The 23,725-nt window shown below is 39.8% G+C and overlaps 2 protein-coding genes across 3 annotated transcripts; both read left to right on the plus strand.

The window, feature by feature from the left end:
* Positions 1 to 1,333: 1,333 nt before the first annotated feature.
* Positions 1,334 to 6,486, plus strand: LOC134501483 (uncharacterized). The gene is made up of 3 exons (XM_063309325.1): positions 1,334 to 1,486; positions 3,792 to 4,719; positions 6,347 to 6,486. The coding sequence occupies exons 2-3, from the start codon at positions 3,816 to 3,818 to the stop codon at positions 6,484 to 6,486; spliced, it is 1,044 nt and encodes a 347-aa protein (XP_063165395.1). The 5' UTR covers positions 1,334 to 1,486; positions 3,792 to 3,815.
* A 1,223-nt stretch (positions 6,487 to 7,709) lies between these two features.
* SEPTIN3 (septin 3) lies at positions 7,710 to 23,339 on the plus strand. Of its 2 annotated transcripts, none has more exons than XM_063308652.1 (10): positions 7,710 to 7,957; positions 13,302 to 13,493; positions 16,008 to 16,136; positions 17,854 to 17,935; positions 19,075 to 19,212; positions 20,110 to 20,227; positions 20,347 to 20,442; positions 21,027 to 21,126; positions 22,320 to 22,371; positions 23,106 to 23,339. In XM_063308652.1, exons 1-10 carry the CDS (start codon positions 7,948 to 7,950, stop codon positions 23,239 to 23,241), a joined length of 1,053 nt encoding a protein of 350 aa, XP_063164722.1. In that variant the 5' UTR covers positions 7,710 to 7,947; the 3' UTR covers positions 23,242 to 23,339. The 2 variants fall into 2 exon arrangements, with proteins under 2 accessions (XP_063164722.1, XP_063164723.1); XM_063308653.1 differs by having other exon boundaries at positions 21,030 to 21,126.
* Positions 23,340 to 23,725: the final 386 nt, after the last annotated feature.

Here is a 23,725-nt window from a genome sequence, read left to right on the forward strand (position 1 = left end):
AGGTAACTTTTTATAACTCATGTTATCTCCCATATAGACTACTGCAATGCACTCTACATGGGGCTACCCTTGAAGAGTATCCGGAAGCTACAGCTGGTGCAAAATGCAGCCGCGTGAGCTATCTTGGGTTTCCCAAGATCAGCACATGTCACCTCTGCTCCGCGAGTTGCATTGGTTGCCAGTATGCTTCCGGGTCCAATTCAAGGTGTTGCTTATCACCTTTAAAGCCCTACATGGCATGGGTCCAGGTTACCTAAGGGACCGTCTCCTCCCCATCATATCAACCTGTCCCTCCCAGTCATGCAGAGAGGGCATGCTATGGACCCCGTCTGTAAAAGAATTCCATCTGGCAGGGTCCAGGAGGCGGGCCTTCTCTGCAACAGCCCCTGCCCTTTGGAATATCCTTCCCCAGAAGGTGAGATTGATTCCCTCCCTCCTGGACTTTAGGAAACAACTAAAGACCTGGTTCTGTAATTGTGCCTGGGGCGGGAGAGAGAGTAGTCATTCCTGGGGATGGTTAGTTTCTTAGAAGGACCCTGCTCTGCTTGCAAATCACAGAGAACTTCCAGCCATCAGGGTTTTTATCATATTTATTTTATTGTGTATTATAGTGTTTTACAATTTTATATTTTTTTATTTATGTTTTATTGTAAACCTCCCAGAGTACCTTTTGGGAGATGGGCAGCAATAAATTTGATTAATAAATAAATAACTTAAAAGGGGTTAAAAGCTTCATCCCAGGCATCTGCTTACAATTGCCCAAGCCCACCTGCCACATGTTAAGGACAGCAATTGGTGGTTGTTTTTCCTATTGTCAGGTAATGCTGGTAGGAGGGAAAATGCAGCCAGGGAACTCCAGCAATTGCTGCCTTTAAAGGGTTTATTATTGAAATTGTATGGACAGCATCAGTCACCAGCATTGTCATTGAAGCTATTGGTGCAACACTATTTGGCTGGCATACTTTTTTGCCAACTCAGGGACTAGAAGAATGCATGTTATGCAGCAGTGAGGAAGAATTCTATAATACAGTGCCTTTTCCTATATTTATTGTCTGTACAATGCTTTAAAAGAATGTTATACGCTGTTTACGTGTACTGAGATCTCTAAAATCTACTTCTTCCCTTTTTACAATTTCCAATTCAAAGCTGTCCATGAGTGCTCTCATTCAATGCCTGTGCCCACTCCGTGCCTCTGCATCCAGCAGAGTGCTGTTCCAAGCTCCCCAGATCCTCTTTCTCCCACTTAAAGAGGATGAGGAAACACTCCACAGTTAAAAGAGAAAGGCAGAGAAAGAAAAGGGCAAAATATCTGAAAAAAGGACAAATGTATTCTTCATAGTATCCAGGAGGTTTGGATATCTTAGAGTTGATATGCCTTATTAAAGCTCATGTAAACATTTTACTGGGATCCTTTGCAATCTGTGGAAGACTCTTCTGGGATGTTCACTGATGAGCATTCAGCTGTTTCCCACCTTTACATTTCCAGGTAAGCACTTATCGTTCTTTTTCAGTGTAAGAATCCTTTGAGAAAATAAGAGATGAAGGATCAGAATAGCCAAGCTATATCTTGGACCCAAGAGCTTTTAAGAGGCCTTAGAGATTATCAAATTAGTCTCAGTCATGTCAGATAATACTTGTCCCTCTTCCATAGCATCTTTTAAACACAGTCTATCTATAGAGGCAGACACTCTTAAAATTAACTTCTGGGTCCATTGTTCAAAAATATCCTTCAATAAGTCCAACATTAAAATATTTTGCTTCATTCTGTATTAGTGAGTGTTCTTCTCCTTTAATTGTAATCTTTAGTTGCTTCTAGTTCCCTCTAGTGTCCAATTTTTAAAGTCTTATTTTTTTTTAAGAATTCAAACAAGATTCTTTATAAGTAATCCCAAAATATTATTTCAAATTTATCTGGACTCTTAGTCCAGTTTGAAATGAAAGTTTCAATCACCGTTTTGCTATTTATTCCAGAAAAAAAAATTAAGTTCTTAAACTTATAGTTAAAACTTCTTTTGCTAAGGATTGAACGAAACTCAGCAAAGGTTGCTAATAGCTGAAAAACAGTTAAGAAGCAATTTCTGAAGGTGATTAGAAAAGGAAGTAGGCGAACCCAGAGTCCTTAAAGGCGCAGACCCCAGTTTGAGCAAGATGGCTATTCCCTCCTCTCCTGGAGCAATAAACCCACCAGAGACTGCTGTCATGCAGTCTCCTTGTGAGGAACAGCTGTCTGGAGCACTTGTGGGTGAACTCAAGTCCTCTCTTTGTCCAGAGAAAAATTAGGAAGAGCCAGCTTACTCATCAGCTCTTTACTCCACCATGGTCATCAGCTCTGCTTTTCAGTTTATGGTTTCCCCAGTTTATGGTTTTCTTCCAGTCATAGGCTTTATATTAAAACGGACAACTGAACTTACAACAAGTTCTTTAATATATTGTGTCTAGCAGGGAAAATGAAGAACTGTATGTGTCTATTAAGAGTACTAAAATTCTTTACTAATATTCAATAGCACTGCAGGGAAAATATCAGCAATTCAGTACAGATGATCCTTACGTATTTAAAAGTATTTTTGTTTTTCATCAGTTAGGATATAGCTAACAAAAATAGCTTTCTATCTGTTGGCAGATCCTTGGGTGGTTTTCAGGGAAAGCAGTGAGGTGTTCCCAACTGTTTAACAATATTAGCAAAACAATGTTTGTTGAAGTAAAGAATGATTGGCATAACAAGGGGTAAATTTTTCTATGGAAGGACTATGAGCTTTGTTCAGTTTGGTACCCCCAAATTCCTAAACTCAGAATTATTTGAGATATGCATCTTTTGTGATGGATTCCAGCTGCTAGAACTCAAGGGTTCAGCAAAAACAAATGCTGAAAACCTGATTGCCCACCTCTGCACTAAGACAATTCTGATTATTCTGGTCTTAGAACCAAGCATCGTATTATGAGAGTGCTCCCAAATTATTATCTTTTTTTGCAGGAGCAGCAACAGTAACTGCAGGCTGCTCCAGTATGAACTGAGGTGAGGCCTGGTCACTCCTCCAGAAAGAACTTTCTGAGGCTAAGGGTAACTGGGTGAGAAAGAGACCTGGAAAGGAACATCAGGTAGGAGAAAGGATTAGACCCCTTTCCTGCATACCAGGTGAAATTCTTGTACAAGGAAGTTAATTATATTAAACATTCCACATAAGTATTACAACTGTAATATGTGTTTTGGCTGATTATAATTAAAGGTCAAAGGGGTGTTGCAATTAAACTTGAACTGAGAGGTGGGCAGAGGATTAAATTTCTGTTCTCAACCATCTGACCCCTGTACTTGCTACTTGTAATGGTGGAACTGGAGCTTTTCCTCTGATCAAAACTTTCTTCCAATAGAAATAGCTGATCTGTGAGAACAATGTTCTCTGGGACTCAAAATCCTTAGTCCTCACTCCCTACTGTGACTGAAAGAAATTTTTTCATACAATTAGCAGTCACACTACAGTAATGGCTTTCCCAAAGGGGAAAAAAGCAGATGTGGAAGCTGTATCCTTATCACCTTCTGCTATTTAGAAGCCATTCCTGTCATTGCTGTGGTTAGGTATAGAGCATAAAGGACTATATCTACCACTTCAAAAAAAAAAAAGCTTCTTGGGTTTATTCCTGCATATGCAATGTCCCAATTTCTCTGAAAGTACAACGGCCAGGGTGAGTAAGAGTACCTCAACTGGCAGAACAAAAGACATGGGTCGGGGCTGTGTCGAGTTGTCTCTTTTTGATGCTGTTGTTCTTTAATCTTTCACTTGATTTTATTTCATTAGGAAGAACAAAGGCAATCATCAGTCATGATGGATAAAGGTTGTGCTCCCTCTCCATGCAGGATCCGAAGGTGTATCCCAGCCTTAGGTGCCTCATCTCATTGCAGCCGCATCCCAGGATGTTCAGTTCGCTCACCTGGGACTGGGGGTTTAGGATCTGTTGGCCCTAGCTTGAAAAAAGACTCCTTATTCATGCAGGGTTCCCCCAAACAGACTCTTTTGGCAAAGGGCAAAGGAATACCCAGACCTGCTTCCAGGCTTATTCCTCCCAAATCTCCACGGAGCCATGACGTTCTGGTATCATGTCCTCTTCCCGCCAGATCCCAGTCACTTCAGCAGACAGCAGCCAATGGTTTGGAAACGCGGAAACTCAGCTCCATCTCTTTTACCTTTCATCAAAGCAACAGCACTCCTCCAACCACCCGGCAACTCATTTGGCATCCCATGGCAAGAAGAGAATTCCAGAAGGTATCCCTGAGAAAGGAAAGCCCAGGGAGGTTCAGAAACCAGCCTTTGCCATGTTCTCAGCTGCTATCTGGACCACAAACCTTGCCAGAGAGTACAGAGGAGTACATTCCTGATTCACAAACCAACTCCTGCCTTGAAGATGCAATCCAGAGTTCAGAGAAAGAAACACCACATTCAGAGAAAAAAATAGGCTTTGATAGCTTTCCATCACATCTTCCTCAGGCACATACCAAAACCATGGGAAAGGATCCTATGAGTTCTATCCTGGCAGAAGCTGTACATGAAGCCCTGGTTTCCCTGGACAGAAATGGCATTCCAAGAGTCACACTCCAGGGCTTAACAGGATCTGTAAAGATACTCTCTTCCTTTCCTCAGGAGGGTCCTGAAGAGCAAACTGGTATGGACCACTGTTTTATGGCAAATTCCACAACCATTCCTGTGGTAAATGCAACTGAGTCGGAATGTAAGTCCCAAAGGGGTAAGTGCTGCTATATATTGTTGTACATATATGGGATCATTGATAGTAGCCTCTCATTTAATAATGGCATAGCATGGATTGCATGTTCCACGATACTGTATTCTGGCTAAATATTGTTTTACTATCTCAGACCAGGGGCTCTGCAGAAATATAAAATTAGACCCCATTCTCACATGAGTTGTCTGTGTTATTGTTTTTTCTCTCTCTCATATTATTCTGTCTATACATAAAACCACCCAGAACAAGTAACTTGCAGGGTGGAGGGGTGCATCTAAAAAAAAAAAAATCAAAGAGGCGGCATGATGGTGATACAATGGCATCAATGAACATTTTTTTCTTTTTTCTTCATGGGATGGAGAATTAAAGAGGTAGACAAGGCTTAATACAATTAATTAAGCTTCTTGTTTAATAAAATCTCTGTAATCAAACATGGCAAGAGTTGCCTTTAAATTTCAGTGGTGCAGTTTGGAGGCCTCCAGGGACCCAAAATTGGGACTTGGGACACATGAGGCCTCCAGGTTGTTCATCACTGATCCTCTTCACCAGTTTGGTTCCTCCTTCAGCAGTTTAGTATTCTTAAACTTCAACTCTTAGAATTTTTAACTAGCATGGTCTTTGGCGCTATCTGGGAAAAGCATCTGGAGGGCAGCTGCTTGGGGACAATTAACATTACAGTAGACACATTAAGTTGCTTTAAACCAATTATTGGTCTATATGGCTCTGTATTCTTTGCCTTGACTATATGTCACCCTTAGAGATCTCTTCTGTTCTGCTAGCAGGACTGGTAGTCAAGAGGCAAGTAACTGGTCCAGCAAGGATAGACCACCTACAAGCAGCTTCAAACACTTCCAGATTGAAATTCAAGGGTAGTGCCATCATCTTTATAAAGTAGATATGATTTTAATAGTTTGTTTGTTTAAAAGATTTGTAATTATCTTCTTTCCAAATATCATTCAAGAGTCCATGGAAATACAAACCACAATAGAGAAAAGGACAGACAATATAAGAACATAGCATTATGGAACAGAGAAAGCAAGACAAAAATAATTTTAAAAATAAGCATTAAATAGTGTAGCTTGTAAACTAGCATTCCCCAACTTTGTGCCCTCCAGCTTTGTTGAATTGCAGCTCCCAGAATTTCAGTAAACATAGAAAGGCTATTCAAATCCAAAGGCGACCAAACAAAGCAGTTAATCACATTGCAGTAAATCAATCATTTAACTACTACACTCATGTCAGACTGGTTCTTTGTCTCACCTGATACTTTTATGCTACTCAATATCATTTCAACTGAAGATGGCTTTAGTGACTATACTGTATACTATATGTGTTGTCCTGTTAAGTGACAAGAGCCATTTCTGAGAGACCTGTGATTAGGAGCAGAATAGTCATTTTTCCAATTGTCTGTGAACACAAGTGGCTGGTTCACATATGAGAGCCTGAGCCAAGTGAAGGAAGGATAATGATACATCTGTGAATATTTGTTCCTGTTCCTAGTTAGACAGTGTAGCGCAGCTAGTAGAACCTGCCTGATATTAAAAAAATGGTCCATCTAACTCAGTCTTGTCTATAGTAGCTTTGTTCTACTTGTTCTTCTCCATATATATTCCAGATTTCTCAGATAATATGGAGAACATTATCAAGGAATACCACAAGTTGTATCTGGTGGAACTTGTTGAAAAATTTTTTGCTATGCTGATTGGTAGTTGTTTTTCAACACCACGGTCTCCAGGAGGTCTCTTTCCATTCTAGGTAGGAATTCCAACAGCTGGACCAGAGAGTGCTGACTTGCACACTACTTAACAGTTGTATGCACAGTTTCTCTGTAGCCAAGCATTCCTGTTCAATGCACATAATATCCACAGTCCTGACTCCAAATTATATCTATCTCCATTCTGAACCCTTGTTCTCCAAATATTAAATGAGGAAATAATGAATTCAGTGAATATGGTTCATTTCAGCTAAACGGGGAATTACTCTGTAGACATCTTGTCCAGTTATACTGCTTCCTAGTCTTTCTTTTAGCACCCAGAATATTTTGTATATTAGTAAGTATTGCCCACGGGCATCAGACATCATATGTGAGAATTGCAAATATACATATTTGGAAAGAAGACATATTAGCATATTTACCATAAGGTCATGCCTGTTCAGCCTGGTACCTGCAGTGAAATTCACACATATATAAACATACCATGAAGCAGTATATATTGTTTGTGTTCTGTAGAATTTATCTGGGATAACAATGTTTCCCACTGCAAATTGTGTGTGTCTCTGCATGTCTGTCAAAGCAAGTGCAGATGCCAGATGTCTTGGAGAATTAGAGAGATGGAAATGTCCTTTTCCAAGGCACTTATGCTTATCATAACAAATGTGCAGACACACATACAGGATGTAGGTGCCTATAGGCACATGGAGACACATCAGTGTGCACTATTCCAATTGACACAAAGGCAGATTTCTCCATGCTTGCAAGATTGTTGACATGTTGATCATTGCTGACAGATACTCCATGCCTCGCCATACAGTATCTTATTACTTCTTGTTGTTGCCAGAACCTTGTGATGTTGTAGGTTTAAATGGAAGCAAAATGACAGAAGATTTATCATAACCAGTTTGAAAGCAAGTGCCAAGACCAAAATCCCTGAATACTTTATGTGTGAGTGCTGTGATTGATGAAGGGGTTAATGATCCTCTTACATTAACTAGTGTCTGCCTCCAGAGATGCTCAGCAAACAAAGCCATATGAATGCTGCCTGGGAACAGAGAGAAGGAAGGAGGGTGGTGAGACCAGGCAGAGAAGGAAGCGTTTATATATGCAGTGGGGAGGGGACATGTTCCAGACTCCTTCTACCCCTTGTATCCCAGTAGCACCTCCCTTCAGGAGCCAGCACACAATTTATTGCCCATCCATCCAGTCAAGGTCTCCCAGATGCTTGAATGATAGAGCTCTGGATCCTGGGAAGAGAGGGAGGCAGAGCGTGGGGGAGATTTTGCAGCGATGTTTAATATTCAGATCACGTGATCGTGGTAGCAGCAGTAGCAGCAGCATCTCTGCTTATCTGAAATATTCATTGGAGAAGAAAAGAAAGGGGGGTACAGGCACTGACGGAAAAACAAAGACAACCAGAATCTCATAGGCAGCCTGTGGGGCAGGAAAAAGTCAGGAGAAACCCCACCCGAAGGTTCACCTCCAGAGACAAAGGAAGATTCATGTTCAAAGGTAGGTGGTTCCTGCAGGGGTTTGCATGTGTTTTCTGGATCTGGCTGAGCTCAGAGATGCAGGAAGGGATGCTGTGCTCTTGCATTCAGCTCAACTATGCATTTGGGTTTGGAATGGAGACTGGCCGCTGCTTTAATCCAAGGCTCCCAGGGGAAGCCTGCCAAAAGGAGAAGCCACACTTCCTATTCATCTTTTCCATCTGGTATCAAGAGGGAAGCAGGAGCACCCTGCTGCTGCTGCTGCTGCTGGGCATCAGACACTGAGGCTTTTGTGAAGGAGGACATTCATCCCAGCTGGCCCAGGGGTGTGTGCCACCCATTTGCAACCAAGCTAATATTTGCACCCAGATAAGAATTCTCAGGCACTGAGCCTGGAACAGGGGTTGTGGGATGAACAGGGAATCTTGAGCATGGCAAAACGTTTTAGTCTATGGCTCTTCAGTGGGTAATTGTGGATGGCAGATTTATTGGGACTGGTGTGACTTAGAATGATGGGCAGTGGAAACAACTCTGGACCAGAGGAAAGGAAAAGAAGGGGTGTGATGGTGTCAGGGTTGGATAGCAGGAACAGAAGGTCTATAAATTAGCAGAGGAGAAAGAATGGGAGAGATGATAGATGAACAAAATACAAAGGAAATGTATAAAGAACTGTCAGACTATGGCAGTTTTTCCAAAACTAAAGCCATCCAAGTCAGTTGAACTAACACTTCCCATCCTCCCCTTTCATTGTGGTTCTTCTGGCCAGGAATGATGAAAGTTGTAGCACTGTATATCTGGAGAATACACCAGGTTAGGGAAGGCTGAAGAAAGAAATATGACTGGTATTGATAAGCAGTTGCAGATATTTTGTGGTAATTTGAAAGATGGTAGGAAAAAAGCACGCTTTTGATTTATACCATCATAGGCAGTCCAAGGAAATGTATCCTGTTGTCTTTCATGGGAACACAGTAAACTGTCCTACATTAATCAGCAAGTTGACCCTAGTCAGTGCATTGAGCTCACTGTGTACTGGTATATGCCCATATATTGGTATACACCAATCATATACCAGTAAGAGCTCTCCAGAGTACCTAGCAAGGAGGGATTTTTCCCGTTTATGTGGAAATGCAGAGAACGAACCATGCAAATTGCGGCATACAAAGCATTCATTCACAGAACTATGATACAAGTATTTTCTTATATTTCAAGATAGCTTCAATATAATATGGAAAAAGATTGGAGAGTAACTGTTGGCAGAATCAGCTCCAGCTCCAGAAGCTGGAACAGGGTAAGACAGAGGCTGCCATCTGTTACCCCATATCTCTGGGAGTGAACCCACTGTATTTCACAGGACTTACTTTTGCAATGGCATATATAAGACTGCCCAGTAATTTCTTTAAAATTTAAAAATGTAAGTCAGGGTTCAGATCCCCCTAGAAGCCACTTGAAGGGATTACCCAGAACGTAAAAGATACTGCAAATCTCAGGAACCCTTCTTCAATGTGTCTTTTTATGATCCAAGGATGAGGCAAACATGGCTTTGAAGCCCTAGTCCTGAGCATCTGGGATTTCATGGAGTCTTAAATTTATCAGTTTCTTTTACATCTCCACAAAAATGAGACTATGACCTACTTGAGAAGAGTTTCTTCTAAAAGCTACATGTTTTTTGCATTGCACATAAAGAAAAAAAATTTCAGTTCTGGACTGCTTCTAGATTAGACTTTTTGTTATAGAATTGGCTTACCCTGGTGTGAGTATTTTCTTCCCTCAGACATGAAATATACTTTTAGAAGGGAAAGGAGAGAGGGGAAGATGGAAGTGGGAACGAGGAGAAAGAGAGAATAACTTCATAATATGCTTTGATTGGTAACAATGGGAGCTGTTTGGAAGCACTTTTGGAAACCTCTGTTATCTTGTGACTCTTTAATTGCCTAGGATAGAGTTTTTAAAGACTAAAAATTAGAAAACGACAGGGAAACAATTTCAGTAACAAAAGCCTGGTTCCCAGAATATGTTCAATTTCCTTTTGAGTTCCCTTATGTGAAGATTTCCACACACTTCAAGAAAGATGGCATATCGTCTATGCTCTATCATCTGGAGCTACTCAGGCAAAAGCCAAGGGGGACAGAAGAATGCTTCTCATGTATGTGTGAGACAATAGATGATAGAGGGAGAGATGATACATAGAGCTTAATATGTAGCAAAACAAACAAACAAACCAAAAGCTATGGCAAATACATAGGATAACCATAAATATATGTTCTGTTGTCATATTAGGGTATAATAGTAGTTTTTTATAATTAACTACAATTTTGATGTCAACTAATTTAGCACTTAGATCACAGATTTCATCAATATACTTGGAAATGTTTTATGAAGACTTAAACTTATAGCTGTTGTCCTCCTACATTTTTAAAATTTGTTGAGTGCCTGAAGCTGTAGTTCCAAGAACTGAGTTGTGGGGGAAGGGGGGAGGGAGTCAAAAAGCAAGATGGCAGCCATGACTACCAGCATGGTCAACCAAAGTTGCCATCAATTTTTTGATACTATCCCACCCACCCCCACCATGTGGATGCCCCACAACCAGGATGGTGTTCTGGTTAAAAAAGTAAGAGATAGGTTTTTAATTTTTTTCAGATTCTGGAAAAGAAAGAAAAGAAAGAAGCAACAGAAGCCCCAGAGGATACTCTGGCAACACAAAAATTACACCACAAACTGGTTGTGAAATGGTAAAAACAGACTGCCAGTTATGTTTGGCTAGCTCAGTTTGGCTCCCACATCTTCAGTTAAGAGTCTGCAGATTCCATTCTATAGAAAAGCAAAGTCTGACTTAGATCTTAAGCAGCAGTTCCCATCTACTGAAGCAAGGCTGGAGATTCAATGGAAACAGTACTTGGAAATATTAGGAAAAATAATTATTTGAAGGTGGAGGGGGATGTTCTGTCAATGAAAGATAAATTAAGTTTAGATCATGCTTTGGATCTCTGTCAGTCCCTCAGATACATTGGACTGCAACTCCCATAATTCCCAGCATGGAATAACGCATTGGGAAATAGCATGGCCATTTTAATCCAAATAGTCTGTGGGGACCAAGAAGAGGTAAGTGATCAATCCAAAGAACTCTTTTTAATAGTAGTAGAGGTAGTAGTAGTAGTAGCAGTGAACAAACAATGCTTTCACACGTTCCACGTTGTCTTCAGACTTCAGATGTGGCAGGACTGTTTTGAAGGGGGCCTCAAGACAGAGCTTTCAGCTGGGCCCCTTCCTATGTTGTTGGCCCCCACATGCCTATGGTTGATGTGTTTACCTGGTGAGAAGTACAAAAAGGTTTAATACCATGACTGATGCTTCATGAATTTTTTTATTTATTACAAGTGCTTTTAAGCCCTTCCACTCAAGCAAATCTTAGTGACTTTTAAAGAACTTGACTGATCATGCTATATTCTGGCCTCCAACCTCCATCTCTGTTTTTGCAGTTTTTGTTTAAGTAACTGCTCCACTCTACAGAAGAGAGTGGAGATGCTGTGCTAACATTTTGTTTCAAGTGTGAAAATGCCTAAAACTGACATTGTGTCTGTTTCATTACAGAGTGCTCTTGCCACTGTGGTATTTGGAACTGATATGTCTTTCTTTTTATAAAGCATGTTTCATACTATTTTGTTCTTTTCACTAAATGGTACTTGACCATGATGCTATATGTAGTGAAGTTCAAATAGCATCCTTGCTAGGGCTAGATTTGCTGTACCACTTATTCACTAGTCCATGCCTTCATCAGTCCCACTATCTGGATGGAGCCTGACAGTTGGTGTTTTTCATTCTGCTACATGACAGGCCAGCCAGAGGTATCCATTGCCCCCAAATATTAAAAAAAAAAGAACTGAGGTATGTGTGTTGTGTGAACTAGCCCTTAATCTGAACTATTTTCCCACTTAGAAGAGCCCAAGAAGAGTCCATCTGATAAAGAGAAAAGGGTCTTTGATGAGAGGAGTTATTCTATTCTACTACTAAACAGAAGCAGATTCAGTAATTTAATAGCAGTCATTGACAGGTGCCTGAACCAAACATAACACTTTTTCCCCAAGCATAAATCTCACAGAGATCTCACTGGCAAAATTTATTAAGTTGAAAATAGGTACATTAGAAACACTCCAGCAAGTGAGCTCTTTTCCCTTTCAAACAAACAAAAACTGCCTGTGTATATTGGGCTGGGGACTGATTCTTTTCTTTATACAGGACCCTTATGGTTTAATGAGGAGGAGGTTGATCTCCTTGGAGATTCAAGGGGTCTGCAGTTTTGGGTTGTTTAGTCACGTGAATCTTTATCGGCCTGAAAGCTTTTCCATACTGCAACCTTAAGTTTCTGGACTTCTGGCTAGAAAGGAAGCTAGTTTATGAAACCCCTTTTCCAGTTTTAACCGCTTCTTCTGGTTTGGCCATGGTGATGGCCTATTCTGTTTGGACCGCATTTGCCATGGCCCTTGAGTGGCAGATTCCCCTTCTTCTTTACCCTTCCTGGACCCCTCCTGGAAGGAAGATTGATTTTATCCTTTTTCCTAAGGTGGAAGGAGAAAGGGGCAGAACTCTTACCAATTTCACCTGGTTAAAAACAAAAGGGACGAGTCCTTCATTTCACAATTCCACTGTCCAGCAATGAACATCATGGAAGGGAAAAAAGGTTCATTGTTTTACTCTTCCATGAATGATTTGAAAAAAAAAGCCCCTCTTTTCACCATTCTACTAGTGAATGTACTAAAAAATAATGATGGTGGAGGGCAGCAATCAGTGACTGGAGGGAAGGGGGCGTACTTGCCACAGTGCACAGGAACTAATCAGAGTGAGGGTATTTGCCACAGTGAAATCAAGGGCAACAGGTGAACTGAACAGCACCATTTGAACTGGCACTTATTTTTATTTATTTATTTTCTATCCTGCCTTTATTATTTTTATAAATAACTCAAGGCGGTGAACATACCTAATACTCCTTCCTCCTCCTATTTTCCCCACAACAGCAGCAACCCTGTGAGGTGAGTTGGGCTGAGACAGAGTGACTGGCCCAAGGTCACCCAGCTGGCTTTCATGCGTAAGGCGGGACTAGAACTCACAGCCTCCTGGTTTCTAGCCCGTTGCCTTAACCACTAGACCAAACTGGCTCCCTTAATGCATAGCAGAAAAAAGACAGGTGGAGGTTGCCTTCCTGATGGTCTGGGGCAGACAGAGGACAATGTTGTATGTTTCTGCAAAAAATGGTCGGTGGCTCATACTTATGCCAGGGCAAACTGGTCACGAATATCACCTCCAAGAACCAACGCTTATATTCAGTTTGCTTTTGGCACATACTTTATTTTTTATTATCCTTCCATTTGCAGGCTCAGCAGATACCAAGTCTGAAGCAGTTATGTCTGAGCTTGTACCAGAGCCACGGCAAAAACCAGTAGTACCAATGAAGCCTGTCAGTATTAACTCCAACCTACTGGGTTACATTGGGATTGATACTATCATAGAGCAAATGCGGAAGAAGACCATGAAAACTGGATTTGACTTCAACATCATGGTTGTAGGTAGGAAAACTTGGGACAGGGGCTTGCAGTGGAAGAGACTTCATTCTCTGAGGTTGCCTTGCAGCATTTCCTACAAGCATGCCTTCATTTCTTTGAGACTCTGCTTCTGCTACTGATTACAAATAGGTATCTCATCCTAAATAGTTCTTTCTTTTGACCTAGCATTTTCTCACATGGCAATCAATAATCAAACTTAAACCAGCCTCTGCCTGGATGAATGTCCTCCACACAAGTTGACACTATGGCTGCTTCTACAGGACAGCTTTAAACTGCTTGTTTAAACTGCTTGTCAGCCCCCCTTGCTTTCTACCTGGGATTTCCAGATAGGTGCAGCTTGAGCAGACAAGACACACAGCCCTGGTCAACAGCCAGGATATAATTAGGGACACACACAAATCACTTCCAACTGAACACCAAGGCACAACAGATTCTTTGTAATACACAGAGACCCAGTGAATTTAAAGTAACAGTAAAACTTTACTGGTTGCAATGTACATTTGCTCTTTTTCACACGCGCGCACACACTAATCCACACTTACCCACCTCCTTCGCAATTAGGCTGCCAGGCACTAGCTAGAGGGATGGAAGCTTCCAAGTCTGGATCCAAAGACAACTCAAGGAGTAGGTGGGCTTTGGGACCCCTTTTATTCCCAAAAGTCCTTGCTTTGTTGATTCACAAGACTGGCAGCTCCTCTCGCTTTGTTAATTTACAAGTCTCGTAGCTGCTGATGGGATGGGTGGGTGGTTTCCATGTGCTCAGGCCCAACTTCCTTTATCTGGTTCAGGTGGCATTATTCCTTTGTTTCCTTAATGACTTGCTTCCTTCTTATCTACCTCCCTGAAGGGATCTTTTAGATAAAATTCCTGGCTTTTTGTCCTTTCTGCTTATGGTGCCTGCTTCATCTTTAGGTTATGGCAACTTCAGCCTAGTCTCACAACACCCTGATTGATGTATTCCCTTGCTTTTTTACCCCTGCTACCCATGCCAGGAAACAAACATATTTTCTTTTGGGGAACAAGTTTTTAAGGACATGAGGTTTTTGTATGAGCTGCCTCCATTGATTCCTTCTTGCACTTGGCACTTTCCCATCCAGCATGTCTACCAGTGGAGAGGGAAAAAAAGAAAAAGAAAATATCAGTTTTATTGTTCTTATTGACACTTGTGCCAGAAGAGGAACTGGCCGGAACGTTGGTCAATTTCACCTGGTTAAAGAAAAGAAAAAGACCTACCATTTCATGGATCCACTGATAAAACTGTAAACAAGAAAAACACAGAAACAGACTACCCCCAGCCTTTCTGTCCATTAGTTAACCTTTAAAAGGAAAAAAAAAAAAAGGTCCAGCATTTTACCAGTCCACCAGGGGAGATCCTTTCAGAATAGGGGACAGGCAGCCTAGCAGCCAGGCCAACATGGTCACAGATATCAGTGAGCATGAAAAGAATGTTCCTACCACAGCGCATAACGGTCAACTGGAGCAGAGGTATTTGCCTACAATGAAATGTCGTGCTGCAGGCAGACAGCTCAACACCACTTGTGGAGGCATAAGCAAGGAAACACAACTTTTGAGGTGTAGTTGCCTTCACAGTGGTCTGTGGGCTGGTTGAAGACAAAGTTATCCGTTTCTGTCATCGAGAAACGGGGGGGGGGGGGGTTCTCACACCAGAAAAGGAGGATGTGCAAATAAGCCTTACAACTCCCAAACTCCATAGCCAGCATGAGCAAAGGCAATTCTGATTCCAGCCTGTCTGGAAGGTACTAAGTTGAGAAAGGCTGCCACTATTTATTATATTTTTAATCCACCCAATGGTCCTTTTTTCACTAGTAGTTTATTATACCACTCAGCTTTTACTGTGACAGTTAAAGAGATACTGCCATAAAATGGGTTGTTTAGATTATGTACCCTCTTGTTGTTCTTAGTGCCTTGTAACCAAATTATTGTTTTCATGTATTTCAGACTGTAGTTGGTCAACATCTGATTAATGGTTGATATATCCAGTTGGCCAGTAACTTAAGTGAGGTGTGTAACTACATCTTTCCACATGCCCTGGATACACTCCAAATCATACACTGCAATAAGAGTCATTGCCATGAGATAGGCAGCTATATAAATTGTGTGTGTGTGCGTGCAAGTGTGGTCTCTTTATTTTTGTATTCTGAAAAGGGGTGGTGAAGCATGATAATTTCTTTCCTCTTGTTTTTGTTGTGGCATGACCTGACTGGCCTAAACAGGAAAAATCTGTTGTTTCAGGAAGGATTGGCATAAGATTATTACTATTTTAACTCAGGGCTGAGACAAGATATGGCCTACGTTGTATGATCAAGGGGGAACACTGGGATTGGTGGGATATTCTAGTGCCAATATAACATGCATGTGAAAAAAGGGCCATTAACAGAGAAATATCTGGGAGGATTTCTTAGTCAAAACAGTAGTAATGAACAATAAAATACATTAATAATTAACACTGCAGCTAATGGCCAATTTTATATTGTTTGTATGTTGTTTTTTTTCTAGGCCAAAGTGGACTTGGAAAATCAACACTTGTAAACACCCTGTTCAAATCCCAAGTAAGCCGCAAGTCTTCAGGCTGGAACCGTGAGGAGAAGATCCCTAAGACTGTGGAGATCAAAGCTATTGGGCATGGTAAAAGCCAGTCCTTCTTAGTATGCAGATAAACTGTGGCTTGTTGTGCCAGGCTTTTAAGCCATTTCTTTATTAACTACAAAAGAATTAGGGTCAGGGCAGCATGGCTTTCAAAAGAAGATGGTAGAAAGGAGGGACTGAAATAGAACCTTTTCTTCATCCAGTACTTTGGGCTCTTTCTCCCAAGAGAATGACAAGAAACTGAAAGAGTTCACTGTGCTGTTCCAGTCGTAGAGTGGGGCACTCAGCAATCAAGGTATTAATTTCTGTATTTTGGAACAGGTTATAGCACCTACCTTGTAATAATAGATGAAGGGTCAGTTGCAGGGGAAGTGCTAGGCTAGATAGACTCAAAGTTGGCTGGTAGTCCAAGAGACAAAAGAATAGTTTTGCTGGCATGGATATGCACCTGGAAGAACTGGAAAATGTGAAAAGCAACCCACCTACTTGCCAACAGGAGACCTCACTCCACTCACCTCCCTTGTCTGATTGCATGGAAGTACGTGTAAGACAACCATGCTTCCTGTGTTACTGACACAAAGGAACTATAAGAATGGAAGGGATAGTGGTGCTGTGCTACTGGCCTCACCTCTTGCACCCATTTCTTAAAAAAAACAGAAGGAGTGGTATATTACACTTGACTCCATTCTGTAGGCACAGGCTTGAGTATATGTGACTGCATCTGGAAAGATTATATATATGCAAAACTTTATAATCTGAGGGTCCACTCCATATCTCCCTCTTTTATGCTCTACTAACTTCACTATCCTTTCTGTTATTCTATGCAAAATGTTGTATGTCAAATGTGGTATTCCATAGGGTTAGTGATACGTCATTGTTTCATTTGTGAAGTGCCTATGCTATACATTAATCACAATGGTATAATTATTATATGCCAGAGAACTCTTGGGGTAGCAAAAATGGTCCAGGGCATTGTGGGAAATCAGGGCCAGGCTTATAGAAGCTTTGGAAGCACTGATATAGCTGAAAGACTTCATTTAGATGACTCTGAAGGGTTGATCCAGTCTAGTATACCATCCCTATTACTTATTCCACCCATCCTTGCAGGGTGAATATACATGTATATTCAGGTATAATCCTACATGAGTATGCCAAAATTCTGAAATCAGTTCCTAGATATTATCTTAGAAATCAGCTGTGTGGTTGTGGTTGTTGTTGTGGTTGTTTTGCCTAGCTTCATACAATTTTATACATACTGTGGTTGTACAGAGATGGACTGTTCCTGTATGGATGAATGGGAGTGGCATGGCTGAAGTATTTGAAGTATTGTTTTTATTTCTTGGTGCCAAGAACTAATGAAGTCTTACTTGGGCTAGTTTTGGAATCAGTATAGGTAATTACCTAGTGGAAGGACACATACCTTCTACTTCTTACCGATCAAGGATTACAAATATTGTAATACATTTCCCAAATCATACCATTTAAATTATTAATATGTGTCAAACACAAATAGGCTTCTCTGTGGATATGAATTTATTTGTTCCTCTCTCATTCACTAGGGACTGCAAACACTTCACTCATGATCCACTGTGCTGCTTTCACCAGTCACTAAGAATATATACCTAGCTAAAATAATTATTCCTAAAGTGTTATAAAACTCTGTAGCCTTCTTGTCCTCTAGAAAGGTCTTCATGCCCTAATTACAATATACATATATTAGTTTTGAAGGCGGGTAACAGCAACATTTTCCCCCCAGTTATTGAAGAAGGTGGTGTCAAAATGAAGCTGACAGTTATTGACACCCCTGGATTTGGTGACCAGATCAACAATGAAAATTGGTAAGTGTTTTGTTTTTTCACTGATTTTCAGTTTCAATCCAACTTTCTTTTCCTCCTGAATGACTGATATAAGCAGACAAAGGGACAGGCTTTAAATATGGCAGAATTCTCATTTGCAGGCTCTACTTAGTACACACAAACAAATATTTTCAGAAATAGCATCCAGAAATATAGTATGTGCCTTGCACTCCAAATTACTCCAAACTATAGGTTTGATGTTTGACATTTACTAAACAAATCCCAACAGGACTGTTTCAGTACTCCCACAGTGGGTAAGATACGCTATAAAAACTAATTTAGAGATCACAGGTAAGGTTCATTTCCCCCTAAGTGGTCAAACTAGTGGGCTTACAAAACCCTTCAGTGTGGATTACTACACTGCCAGGATGAACACCAGTTGCAAAACTGCTTCTATTCCAAAGCTGTACTGGGCTAGAGACTATTGGTATCTCTGAGGAAAAGTTCTACCAGCACAAGCATCCTTGGAAATTCTAGCATGGCTCCCTATTCTCTGGGAATATTGCATTGCTAAATGACAGATTGGACATGCTGTATAAAGGGACCCAAATTCAATGTGAAAAACATGTGTCATCCAGAACCCTAAGCTGTCAAAGCAATTCTGAATTTCCTCCTTAACATACATAAAGGTAGAAATGTGGTATTACAAATAAATTCAGAGGACATACTGAATAATTATACAATAATTCAGCATAAATACATTTTAGCCGTTTTAGCAATTTCTTATAGGTATATATTCCATGACCCTACAAAATCATCCAGCTGCTTTTCATGTTACATAATTTATTTTGTTGCTCATAAAACATGATCTAACTATATTTTGTTCCATAGGTGATACATACTTCACTAGTTTGCCATAATTGTGCAAATCTGGTGATTCCATTGCAAAATGCAGAGATTCTAAAATCTAAATCTAAAATCATATTAGCAGCATCAGTTTCATTTTGTAATATCAGTTAAACCAGAATGTCAGATTATTAGGCTATAGAATGGAACAACCCCAAAATGGTTTTGGTCTTGTAAAACTGTCTGTGGTTTGCTTCCTCCCAAAAACCTATTGCCCCATGTCAGAACATGAAATGAAGAGTTGTCTGTCTCCCTCTTCTCTCCTACTTGCTTAGCTGGGAGCCCATTGAAAAATACATCAATGAGCAATATGAGAAATTCTTGAAGGAGGAGGTGAATATTGCCAGAAAGAAACGAATCCCAGATACAAGAGTCCACTGTTGCCTCTACTTTATCTCTCCCACAGGCCACTCGTATGTATCTCTCACTAGTTTGGGGGCTGGTCCATAAGATGGGGGGGATGAGGCCTGGCACTGATAGGATGAGTTAATGGAGAAACTAATACCCTCTTATATATGGGGTGTTGGAATAAATTCCCCAGTAACTTTTGCAGCAGGCTAAAGTAATCACCAAGGTCAGCACAGATTTCACAGCAACTGTAATATTTCTTCCAAATGCCAAAGGAAGAGGGTGGTATGCTTCAGTCAAAACAAAATCTATGCTTGAGATATGTTATATCTCTCTGGCTAATCATGCATATAAAGACCTAAAAGAGCTATTCCTATTCATTATAATTATTGTCTGCAAGTTTCCATGACAGAATATTTTGAAGGCTGGTTCATATATGAAGTTTTCTAAATATGAGTGTACAGTACTGTAGGGGAATGCAATGCCTCTAGATACATGATATGCATAAATATATTCTTATGTGTGATCACACAGAAATTATTTTACCAGATCTATCTGTACTCCATAGTAACTGCTATCAGTTATGGTTGCCAGGAAGAGTGATACTTGGCAAAATAGGCACTTCTGTAATCTTCATACTTAGCACTTTACCTCAAGGTGCCAGATGTTTTTTCTTGCTTATTTTCTGTTCCTTGAAGTTTTTGTGCTTAGAATTTATTTCTTCTTTCTTTCTCTCCTAGTCAAAAGTGTGTTTCTGAGGCCATAAATTAATAGGAAAGGGTTTAGAGTCACAGATCAACTAGTTTCCTGAATATTATCCTGCACTTTCTAAACTGGAGCTGAATACACTAGAGGCATTGATTTTATTAATTATTATTAAATTATTATTAATTTATTAAGAATATTAAGATGTTTTCCACAGTAAAGATGCCTATAGCTGTCTAATCATCTTCTTCCTGCAGTTTGCGACCCTTGGATATGGAATTTATGAAACATTTGAGCAAAGTAGTAAATATTATTCCAGTTATTGCCAAGGCAGACACCATGACTCTGGAAGAGAAGATTGAGTTCAAACAGAGGGTGAGTCTCCCTTGGGAAAGCATCCAGCAAAGCACCCAATCCAGACACCTCTCTGAATTGTGTCAGAAATGCTGTCTGCCTGCACAACCTTTTAAGCCTGAAATATTTTTTCTAACCAGGTCCGTAAGGAACTAGAAGTCAATGGAATTGAATTTTATCCCCAGAAAGAGTTTGATGAAGACCTTGAAGATAAAACAGAGAATGACAAAATCAGGGTATGGTGTTTATAATTCTAACTGCCTTATTTGGTAGATTCGGAGGTAGTTTAACCATTATATTTTCATCTTCAGTATGTTTGATATGAGCTGTGTGTGTGTGTGTGTGTGTAGAGAGAGAGAGAGAGAAGATATAAATTTTAGATTTTTATAAACTATTATTTTTGCTAGTTTCTGAGTGAAATTAGATCATATTTATCTTTTGGAGACTGAATAGTATGGAATTTTTATCCTTACATACATTTGAATGTTTTATATTTAGTGGGGAAGTCTAATTTCTTTTAATTAAACCTTTACAAACTTATTTATTGTTGGTTTAGACATATTAATGTGCTGCCTTTCTATTTATTAAATGCTTCAAGTAGTTCTGTTATACATTTTATTTGTTATGGACATAGTGAACCCAGAGAAAAACTAGCAATGACAGGCAGTACACATATATTATTCTATAAAGGTACATGTGATACGTAAGAGGTTTGGTGAAATGGACAGAGCTAAGTATGAGCAAGCTTTGGGAAAAAAACACAGTTATCATCCTTACCTGTACTAGAAAGAAGCAAATTAATTTCTGTGTGTATTTTCAGCAGGAAAGTATGCCATTTGCTGTGGTGGGCAGTGACAAAGAATATCAAGTGAATGGGAAAAGAGTCCTAGGTAGGAAAACACCTTGGGGAGTCATTGAAGGTAAATACATGATTATCCTGTAATTTCTGACTACTCTATATTTAGATGTCACTATATGGCAAATGCTGAAGCGGCAGCAGGCAGTCTCCAAACAGTACCGGTTGCATTTCTGGTGAAGATTCTTGCCAATGACCTACCAAACATGTACTCCATCTTTTCCACCTCATTCAGTTGGCTTCATTAGTCATTCATGATTTGGATGAATAAATGGTGGGAAGCTTATCTGAAATACTGAAGCATAAAATAGGAAAATACAGCAGTTATTTTCAAGGCTGAATTAAATTTTCTGTAAATAACTAGGGAGTTAACAGGAACACAAGAAATTCCATTAGATCAGCTTTTAATTTTAAATATACAAGGGAAAATCTGAGTTAATGAATAATGGGTTGATATAGGACAATATACACTAAACTCTAACGCTCAAGAAGCTTTTAAAACATGACTCTTTCAACCTGCATTTGGAGACAAGATGACAGTGTGAACAGGTACCCAAATGCAAGATGACTTTTTTTGTTCTGATGATATATGACACCATGGTTTTTATTAGTGTATTAATGCTGGTTGTGATTATTTCTGATATATTGATTTTTTTTTAGATTTGGTGGATTTTTATACTGCTTTGTGTTCACATGCTATTGTTTATAAGCCTCTTAAGGTCAGGTAACTGAACTGACATAGAAAAATTTATAATAAATAAATAAGTAGATATGGAGTTATGAATAAATATGAGTGAGAAAAGGATGTGGAAAGAGGCAGGTGAAGGTAAATTTCTCCTCCTCACAAATCTCTGCTCCATACAGTGTTTTCACTTGATTTTTGGTGATACTATCTAAACCTTTTGCACAGTAACCCATGTTATTCAGGTGGTTTCCCCAGTCATGAGAAAAAGCTTTTGATAAACATGAGGGGCTAGGCCTACTATGCACAGATGTTGGTGGAAAAAGCCCCCTAATTTCTAGTCTCTGGTGGGGAGGTGTTTTTGTTTTAGATCCAACCCTATGGAATTCTTGTGAAATGTTTTATCTAATCCACTACCAGTAAAATAATGTGAGAGCTCTAAAAAGAGCAAGATACCCTCTTACATTAGTTCTGCTTCAGGCAAGGATTGGCCTTCAAGGTTTCCTTTCAGTTCTGTGATTCTATTACTATATTCTCATTTAAGATATGATTAATGTAATTTCCTTTGTTTACAGTGGAAAATCTCAACCATTGTGAATTTGCTCTACTACGAGATTTTGTCATTAGGTGAGACTGACTGTTAAAAGTGCTGCCTATTTAACTGAAACAATTTACTGGTAAACTGAAAAAATTAAATAAGCCATTGCCATACTACGGCATGTAAAATGACCATGGTAAAAATTATTTGGATTCAGCACCATGGAGGAGTGAGGTTGAGGAACAGAGGGGGTAAGGAATTCAGCCCCTCTTGCCAGCACCCAGCCATAACTCTGTCTAGGGAGGTGCTATTTACAACAAGCAACTTGCTAATCCCCTCCTGTTGCACAGAGTGGGAACAAATAAAGTAATAAAAAATAGAGAATGGAGAGATGTACTGTAAATACCTCTTGTTTCTCACTTGCTCCCTATTATCTACAGCTCACTAGGCTGGCTAAGTTTGTCATGAAAACAGGACAAATTTAGAACAAACAAAATACTTCTTCACATAACAGACATCTTATGAAATGTTCTGCCACAAGATGTGATAATGACTACAAGCTTACAGTTTTAAAAAAGGGTTAGAGAAATTTATCAACCATATATGACAATCTTGAGAGATGAAAAAGCAGGAGAACAAAGAAAATACTCAGTCTTCAAACAATTTAAATAAAATAAAGCTAATATTGTTAGATAATCTTGACCATTTGCCAAGATAAATAAATAAATAAATAAATAAATAGGAACACAAGTGCTCCTGTTCTTCCATGATATAATAGGATCCACTTTCTGTCTTTTCATTTTTTTTTTCACTTGTTCTTCAGGACCCACCTTCAGGACCTAAAAGAAGTCACTCACAACATCCACTATGAAACTTACAGGGCGAAACGACTGAATGACAATGGGGGACTCCCCCCAGTGACCGTAGAAACAGAAGAAAATCATGAAAGCAATTTGTGAATGACCAATCTTGTTACCTATTGTCTCAGAAGCATAACTATTTCTTTCATCCTATCTTTTTATTTGAATTCAGGCCTCTCTTGGAAGTACGTGGAATATCCTTCATGAGTGCATAGAGGGAAAGAACCGTGGATATGAATCTCCAACTTTCCCTAAATGTCCTCATCTTGTTAAATTATTACTATTACTATTATTATTATTATTGATTTTGTACAACAGATTCTAGTCTTCCATTGTTTTCCAGTACTCAGTTGGGATTGTGGGAAATGTAAAGAAGTCCTGGAAGTGACGCAAACTCTGAAGGCATGTGAAGCGCCTCCAGGGGCTGGTAGGAAATGAGATCAATTTACTGTAAGCACTGTGGTGAAAACAAAGAGGCATACTTTGGATGCAAGCTTTCCAGGTCTGGATACTTTGCATTGTGGTAGATGGTTTGTGTTGTAGATTCACTTCTCACTATAGAAGCGTTAAAGTTAAACTGAGA

Source organism: Candoia aspera, chromosome 7 (genome assembly GCF_035149785.1).
Source record: "Candoia aspera isolate rCanAsp1 chromosome 7, rCanAsp1.hap2, whole genome shotgun sequence".
In the NCBI taxonomy this organism is placed as follows: Eukaryota; Metazoa; Chordata; class Lepidosauria; order Squamata; family Boidae; genus Candoia; species Candoia aspera.